Source organism: Sebastes umbrosus, chromosome 8 (genome assembly GCF_015220745.1).
Source record: "Sebastes umbrosus isolate fSebUmb1 chromosome 8, fSebUmb1.pri, whole genome shotgun sequence".
Taxonomy (NCBI): domain Eukaryota; kingdom Metazoa; phylum Chordata; class Actinopteri; order Perciformes; family Sebastidae; genus Sebastes; species Sebastes umbrosus.
Genome location: NC_051276.1, coordinates 7112182 through 7121092, shown reverse-complemented (window position 1 = coordinate 7121092; position 8911 = coordinate 7112182). Strand labels below are relative to the sequence as shown.

The 8911-nt window shown below is 40.7% G+C and overlaps 1 protein-coding gene across 1 annotated transcript; it reads left to right on the top strand.

Moving 5' to 3' along the window:
- The first annotated feature begins 465 nt into the window (after positions 1 to 465).
- Positions 466 to 5577, top strand: LOC119492410 (ATP synthase subunit alpha, mitochondrial-like). The gene is made up of 11 exons (XM_037776835.1): positions 466 to 623; positions 1081 to 1156; positions 1857 to 2026; positions 2359 to 2532; positions 2810 to 2976; positions 3084 to 3384; positions 3590 to 3814; positions 3919 to 4026; positions 4474 to 4618; positions 4710 to 4860; positions 4957 to 5577. Exons 1-11 carry the CDS (start codon positions 564 to 566, stop codon positions 5033 to 5035), a joined length of 1656 nt encoding a protein of 551 aa, XP_037632763.1. The 5' UTR covers positions 466 to 563; the 3' UTR covers positions 5036 to 5577.
- The last annotated feature ends 3334 nt before the right edge of the window (positions 5578 to 8911 follow it).

The window sequence follows — 8911 nt, the reverse complement described above, 5'->3', positions numbered from 1 at the left end:
TAAGTGAAATCTTGAATTTAAGACTTTCCCTTGTAACAGAGTACTTTTACAGAGCAGTATTTAGATAAGATAAGATAAGATAAGATATTCCTTTATTAGTCCCGCAGTGTGGAAATTTGCAGTGTACAGCAGCAAAAGGGGATAGTGCAGAAAACAAGATGCATCAGCTAACACAGTAAAAAAGAGCTAAACAAAGTGTAAGAAAATATGAACCATTTAAATAGAAGGAAGTATAAGTATATTACTTATATTCTATTACTACTTTTACTTAAGTAAAACATATGAACACTTATTCTACCACTGTGCATACCTACATATTATAATAAAATAAAATCAGACAGGTTTGTCCAGAATAAGTTTGGGGGGGGTTAAATATAGCGTCCAGCCAGTGTCCTCCTCTCCCTGCCGGTAGGCGGCAGAGCTGAGCAGTGAAGCAGGAAACGTAACGTCAGTGTCACATAAATAGAAGAAGAGTTCATTCAGCCATTACTCTCTTCTCCCTCAGCTCTCAGCCAGGTCAGAGCCGCTAGTGGTGGAGGACAGGTCATCAGCTACACGACAACATGCTATCCGTGAGAGTTGCAGCAGCGTTGGCCAGGAGCCTGCCCAGGAGGGCTGGATTTGTGAGTAGTATTAAACTCTCTGATGTGTGAAGTTGCATGAAGTTGATCTGATATCTGTGAACCTTGTGGGCGTGAAGGGTAACGATAAGGCCGCTAGCTAAACTGCCATTCACTTAATAACGCGGCCTTAAACCATGCTAAGCATAACAATAATAACAACTCGCCTTTATAACCTCGAAATTGTGGTATTAAACGCGTTTGTCTTAGTTGCCCTTGTGAAGCGACAGTCTGCAGCAAGCAGCACTACAGTTAGCACGCGAGCTAATGCTAACTAGCTGCTAGCTGCTCATTGAGCCACGCTTTGAAGGTCAGGAAGCCTGACAGCAGCATGTCGTCTGCGCTGCACACTGGTACTCCAGCTCTGCTTTTAAAGTGCACATTGTAGCTGTCGCTGCAATATGTTAGTTAGTGAACTTTTATTTGCAATTAACTCTTAATCTGTGGTTTGTTTGATCAGGTGTCCAAGGCTGTCCCGGCCGCCTGCATTGGGGTCAACCACCTCCACACACACAGACCATGGCTGCAGAAGACAGGTGAGACTACATGACAGTTTATCCTTCAAACTATATAGGTCAGCTCACCCAAAGGGGATTGATGAAGGTCATTTATCATACTGTGTTTACTTATGGAGCTTGTCTTTGTAATTGCTGTGTCAGAATAGCTTTCTACATGTTTACATGTCTGATCTGAGATTATTGGACAGATCATCAGTATTCATACCTGTCATTGTAAAGACTTTTGAATGCATAGCTTGTCTGTAAAAGTTAACCGAAGAAAAAATAAAGGTCAGTATTAAAGTTTCTAAATGACCTTTTGTATAGAGGAGACACTGACAAAATCACAGCACATGTCAATATCTTTGACATGTATTGGATGATATTATGTTACAGTTAGCCTGTACCATATTTATCCTCAGCTAGTGGTATATGGTTTGGTCTCTAAGGAAAAACATATTTTTTACTAATCAAGTGGCTTCTTATGTTCAGAAAATGATATCCATTAACTTTAATTAACATATCAATGTTACAACCAAAATCATGTAGTTTCTTATCAAGATGTTTATACAGAGATCTGTTTTTCCTAAATTCTAAATTTTTTTTATTAAAGTAATCTGGGATAATCCAAGACTTTGTTGCATAATTTTAAAAATGAACAATGAGTAAATGTCATAACAGAAAGTGTTTTAACTGTGGCTCAGCATATCCTCTAACATGCATGTCTTGTCTTTCACAGGCACAGCCGAAGTGTCTTCAATCCTGGAGGAGAAGATCATGGGAGCTGACACCTCTGCAGACCTGGAGGAGACAGGACGTGTGCTGTCCATCGGTGACGGTATTGCCAGGGTGTATGGGCTGAGGAATGTCCAGGCAGAAGAGATGGTGGAGTTCTCCTCTGGACTGAAGGTATGCATTCGAAGGATGCTATAAAACAAAAATGTTTTGTTTCTAGGCAAAGTTTTAAACGCATTGATTTAAAGCTACACTAATGTAATAATTATAGAAGTGTTCTCAGACACAGTGCAGTCATCTTGAATTGACTAAACTGAAAGAACACGGTGTACCTTTTCCTAAAGCGAAAGGTGAAATGCTCCAAAACCTTAAATAGCCAGTTTAACAGTTTAGCTTTATTTATACTTTTTTTTTTTTATATATATATATATATATATATATATATATATATATATACCTATATACCTACCATAATAAGTTGCTAATAAGTTGTTTTTGTCCTCCAGGGCATGTCTCTGAACTTGGAGCCCGACAACGTTGGTGTTGTGGTGTTCGGTAACGACAAGCTGATCAAGGAGGGTGACATCGTGAAGAGAACTGGTGCCATTGTGGATGTCCCTGTTGGTTTGGAGCTGCTGGGCCGTGTGGTGGACGCTCTGGGAAATGCCATCGATGGAAAGGTCACTTGAGCCACTATAACTCATGTTTAAATAGAAAATCAAATTACTATAGATGAAACTTGGATGAAACACTTTTTTTCTCTCTTAATTAGTTGAATAGATGTTGTGCGACTGTCTTGACACTAATAATGCATTAAATTCCAGTTATTGATTTGATCAAAATTAAAGCAACACATTAGAATTTTTGCATGATCACATTAAATGGCATTATTGGCACACTTGTTAGCACTTTGATATGTCTGTTCATCTTTTAAATTGCATATTTACTTTTTCTCAGGGTCCTCTGGGCTCTAGCATCCGTAGGCGTGTGGGTCTGAAGGCTCCTGGTATCATCCCCCGTATCTCTGTGAGGGAGCCAATGCAGACTGGCATCAAGGCTGTGGACAGCCTGGTGCCCATCGGCAGAGGTCAGCGTGAGCTGATCATTGGTGACAGGCAGACCGGGTAAATACTTTGACATAGACACACATTTTTATGAGTATTTGGACATAAAACGATTCCATGGAGTAGGGTTTTTTTTTTCTTCTTTAAATCTTACCTCCGTTCTCCAGCAAAACTGCCATTGCCATCGACACAATCATCAACCAGAAGCGCTTCAACGATGGTACTGAGGAGAAGAAGAAGCTGTACTGCATCTACGTCGCCATCGGACAGAAGAGGTCCACCGTCGCTCAGCTGGTCAAGAGGCTGACGGATGCTGATGCCATGAAGTACACCATCGTGGTTTCTGCCACCGCCTCTGATGCTGCTCCTCTGCAGTACCTGGCCCCATACTCCGGCTGCTCCATGGGAGAGTTCTTCAGAGACAACGGCAAGCACGCCCTGATCATCTATGACGATCTGTCCAAGCAGGTGAGGACTCATATTACTGTTGTAAAGTGTGATTCTTTAAAACTGTCATAGCTTGAAATTACAACATTGGATGTTTTGTCCTAATAAATGTTGCCCATGATTACAGTTAACAAGTCGGAAAATATCTCCTGCACGAATATTCAAAATTGAGGCAGTATTCCCAGGTTCAACCTTGGTAAATTTTCTTTTCTCCCCTCCTCCTCAGGCTGTTGCCTACCGTCAGATGTCCCTGCTGCTGCGTCGTCCTCCCGGTCGTGAGGCTTACCCCGGTGATGTGTTCTACCTGCACTCCCGTCTGCTGGAGAGAGCCGCCAAGATGAACGACAACTTCGGTGGTGGCTCCCTCACTGCCCTGCCCGTCATCGAGACCCAGGCCGGCGATGTGTCTGCCTACATCCCCACCAATGTCATCTCCATCACAGACGGACAGGTTTGTCCCAAGATGTCATATTATTGGTTGTGTTTTGGCCCATATATCAAATATTCTACATTACGGTACTGTTATATTGTAATAGCTTCATCTGTTTGCTGTAGATCTTCTTGGAGACTGAGCTGTTCTACAAGGGTATCCGCCCAGCTATCAACGTGGGTCTGTCTGTGTCCAGAGTAGGCTCTGCTGCCCAGACCAAAGCCATGAAGCAGGTGGGTTTTATTTTTATTTTTAGACATTTTAGCTCAATTTAAGTTTGGTTTCACAGTAAAGGCTGTTTTTTGTTTTTTTTGTGCAATTAATTTGCATATTTTTATTTTTATTTATTTTTTTGTGGAACAAGGTCATTTTTTTCTGAACTTCACTTTTTGAAGGCATCATTTATGCCTATATTTATGAAACAACATAGGCTCTGTAGTCTGAAACAAGATGGCAAACTTGCTTACTCATTTCAGTGCAGACCAGAGCCACTCCTTCCATTCTTACCCTTCACAATAAAAGCCCTAGACATAATATTTGCAGGCGAGTGTTTTGCATTTTTGTGTTTGTTCATCACGCCCCCGGTGTGTAAAAGCCTTGCATCATTCAACAGTTTTATAAAAACTAATCCTGCAATTCATAAAATGGAGGTAATAATGGTCTTACTTTTTACCCTGTAGGTGGCCGGTACCATGAAGCTGGAGCTGGCTCAGTACCGTGAGGTGGCTGCCTTCGCCCAGTTTGGCTCTGACCTCGACGCTGCCACCCAGCAGCTCCTTAACAGGGGTGTCAGGCTCACTGAACTGCTCAAGCAGGGACAGTACTGTGAGTGTCAACTTCTTGTCTCCCAAGAAATATAATAGAAATGCTTAGCTGGTGATGCAAAAACTAAACTGTTGTCCCCAACCCCCTCCAGGTCCCATGGCCATTGAAGAGCAGGTAACAGTCATCTACGCTGGTGTCAGAGGTCACTTGGACAAAATGGAGCCCAGCAAGATCACAAGGTTCGAGAAGGCTTTCCTGCAGCACGTCCTCAGCCAGCACCAGGACCTGCTGTCCGCAATCAGGTGAGACGAATTTCTCAGCCACAATATGTTTAAACAGTAAACACCCATGTTAATTTTTCAAAGTGTTAACTTGACTTGTCCTGTTTTCTGTTTCAGAGCCGACGGTCAGATCTCAGAGGCATCGGACACCAAACTGAAGGCGCTTGTACTGACCTTCCTGTCCAGTTTTGAGTAATGGATAGCACTTCTCTTGATCTTCAGTGAGCTACCTGTCTTGTGTCCCCAGTATGCTTATAAATGTGAACACACTGAAGGCCAAAACCTCCATGTACAGATTTCTCCAAATAAAATTTTACAACCCTGCCGTGGTGTAAAATTCTTCTGATTGTACGCTTAACTACGGTAAGTTTAGTGTTAGGTTGGTTCCCTGTGAGCAGATTTCACACCAGTGGCAGAAGAACAAATACATAATACATTTCTTCAAACACATCAAATGTGTTTGTTCGATTTACGTCTGCCTGATATTTCAGTGTACCCAAACACAGAGATAACATGCATAACAATCCATATACCACAGTCTTGAATTCTGTTAACTGTAACCAGTTGTTCATAAGAGCATTATATTTAAGAGGGAAAGTGAGCGTGTTTAGACTTGTGTCTGTTTTGCTCCTCACTGTGTTCAGAAGGTGGAAAGACTGTACGCCCGGTTTCTCAACTGTGGGTGAAATGTTTGATACTGTGGTAATAAATGCAGTGACCATGTCACACATCAAATCCTTCTTGTATTGTCCTGTGTTATATCTTGTGAGACAGTCATCCCAACACCTTTGTGAAGTGACTCTAGTGAGAATGTTTACACATTTGTGGTTAAAGTCTGGCCTGTCAAATATATATACCACTCCATAACTCACAAAGCACAAGTTCATACATGTGAAACGGAGTGAGCTCTGATGTCATTTCTGCATTAACATGGAAAATGTCAAGTAGTGTTGTCAAGCAACGATTACCTCCATTATCAATTAATCAGCATATTTATCTATTAATCTTTTTTTTTTTAACAAAGTGAAAAAATTGCCCATCAAAGTTTCTTCCACTCAGAGGTGGCTGCTTCACAGATATAAAATAGAGAAAAGAAGCAAATCTTCACATCTGCAAAGCTGTAACCAGAGAAGGTTTTGTATTGAACTGAAAAGCTTAATCAATTTTTTTTTAAGTTGCAGATTGTTTTTCGATACATCAATTTATCAACTGATTAATTCTAAGCATGTAACTTGACACTTGTCCAGTAGGTGGCTGTAGATGCCACAAAGTAGATTGAGCTACTCAGGCTTAACGACACAACAATAGTTTTCAACTGTGTCTTCATGAGGATGCAGCATCATTGATATCTCTCTGTCATATATATATATATATATATATACAGTATATATACTGTGTCATACTAGCCTGTCATGAAGGAGGCTAAATAACGCTCTAAACTTATGCTAAATTGTCGTGAGGAAAAACTGTTATGGCCATTTTCGAAGGGGTCCCTTGACCTCTGACCTCAAGATATGTGAATGAAAATGGGCTCTATGGGTACCCACAAATCTCCCCTTTACAGACTTGCCCACTTTATGATAATCACATGCAGTTCTGGGGCAAGTCATAGTCAAGTCAGCACACTGACACACTGACAGCTGTTGCCTGTTGGGCTTGAGTTTGCCATGTTATGATTTGAGCATATTTTTTATGCTAAATGCAGTACCTGTGAGGGTTTCTGGACAATATTTGTCATTGTTTTGTGTCGTTAATTGATTTCCAAAAATAAATAAATTATATACTTATTGTTAAGAGTATTAAATACTTGACAAAAAGGCTCATTTTGAACAAATAAAAATGTGTGATTTATTTGCGATGAATCACGATTAACTATGGACAGTCATGCATTCAATCACAATTAAATATTATATTTATAAACTTTCTGAAACTCAACTGCAATATGTCCCAATATCCAATATAACTTCCTCTCCCGCCCCACTCAGGATTTCACACCAGCACCACCACCACCATGCAGATTACTCATGAGGGATCAGTTGCTGTGCTCTTGTGTAATATCTGTTTTTCCACAATCACAAATTTAAAGTTCATATGGGGATATGAACTTTAAATTTGTGATTGTGGAAATATCAAATCACCCTGCCCAACCTGCTATCCACACCTCATTTCCCAATGCTGTACTTCTCTGTTTTTTTGTCTCCTCTCAAACAGGAACAAGATGAGACAGACGGAGGTGTTGTTCCAGTCAAGCTCTTTGTTCTCTCTGAGTTGGATGGAGTTCAAGACCACTTATGACTCCATTTGTATCCATTACTTTCTCCCTCTTTGTTTTTTGAAACAATCAATACTGTTAAAAGGATCCTCTAGTGGGATGCTATTTGAGCAGTCATTATCTCAAGAGAAGAGGGCTGGCAAAGTATGTGTAAGGAACAATAGTAAAGGTAGTGTGAGGGAAATTAAATGTATGGTGTTTCAGTGCCAGTTCTTTAATAGCTGCCAATGCACGCTGCACTCTGAGTCACTTGTTTCTCCGGTGGCATCGCTGCCTGGTAAGATAAAGTCAGACATGTGACATGTGAGAGTGAATGGAGCTGCTTTCAATAAAGACTATTGTCGAGGTCAGCGTGACAACAAGAGAGAGCTCTGTGGAGCAGCAGACAACATGACCGGTCCGATTACAGACATAGTGGGGGGAGGTAGAAGTGATGCTACAGCAACATGAGCAGTTTTTCAATAGACAAACGAACTTGGAGTCATGATCCAGCAATAGTCTCCAAATTCTCTTTTTTAGTGATGTAGCAGAACACTCCCTAATGCATATATAACTGGTTCTTTCTTTTTTAAATAGCTTTTTGCAATTTCCCCAGGAAATTTCACGCAGCATTTTTAACCGTCTATTTCTACATCCCTGCTCAGTTCTCTTTATGCATCGCACGCATAATTTCATATTGTCAGTAAGTGCTTGGAATCTGTGAAACACCCATTCACATTGTTCCCTAAGTAGTACTAGCACTAGTGCTGTTTGGCCTCTTAATCAAATTTGCTCTATCATGTCAGCAAGAGTTTAGTCAATAAAGAGACAATGGTAGGTTTCTCTGAGGAATTTTCCTACTTCAACACGTTCCTAAAAAATGACAAGCTGGGGTAACGGCAGTAATGTCAGTTGAGAATAACTGAAGCTTTAATAACAGGAACTGAAACATGGAAAGTTGTCACACGAGACAACAGGGTGAAACAAAGCTCACGTTTATAGAAATTCAATATTGATTATGTAATTTGCTCACTATGGAGTGGTGCAGACATGAATACCAAAACCATTTCCCAAAGAAATGAGTTAGCGTTGTAGCACGTCCGGTTCCCCCGTCCAGAAGTCAATGGGTTATTTGGATGGGTTTTGAGTTAGATGCCTGAAATAAGGTCTGTGGTTAACACAAGCTGAAGAGATTTTAACGTTTTGTTCTACAATATAAAATACGTCAAATGCCCCACTTGTGAATTTTGAAGCTTTTACATGTCTTAAGAAAAGGCGGCTAAATGAGACTACTAAACGTCATCACGCCAACTCGTCCGCCTTTACAGCCTCGTTGTGTATAGCCAAGATTACTCACGTTCATGTAACCGCCGTGTAGATCGTTTAAAGGGAATGGGAATTGCGTAGCATTCTGGGGCGTGCCGACATTTTTGGAGGGTAGCGTACGGAGGTAGACTATCATTATCTGTCACCGGTCTATTCATCTGTCATCTGTCAATCGTTCATCAACAGAAATGTACAAAGTACGTGTGAAAGACACATACCCATGTAAAGAGAAGCTGACAGAGGCAAAGGGGCGATATATTACAAAACTGAAGCAATTGTGACAAGACGGATAAATCTGAGCTCTCGGAATTTTGAAGTTGACATGAGTCGGAAACTCATTACAATAACTCTTATATAGTATGGCCTGAATGCAGCTTTATTGCTGTGATACTTGACATGATAGCTTAATTGACAGCTAGCCTACTATAGTCTATTTTGTGAATTCCGTTTTCTTGTTACCGTTCTAATTCACCTTATTCTACATAACATTGAACG

Bases quoted from the DNA above. Each gene is read 5' to 3' on its own strand.
- LOC119492410 (XM_037776835.1), top strand. From the start codon at position 564: ATGCTATCCGTGAGAGTTGCAGCAGCGTTGGCCAGGAGCCTGCCCAGG. The intron at 4,027-4,473 runs GTGGGTTTTATT...TTTACCCTGTAG, and splicing joins AGACCAAAGCCATGAAGCAG to GTGGCCGGTACCATGAAGCT. The intron at 4,619-4,709 runs GTGAGTGTCAAC...AACCCCCTCCAG, and splicing joins GCTCAAGCAGGGACAGTACT to GTCCCATGGCCATTGAAGAG.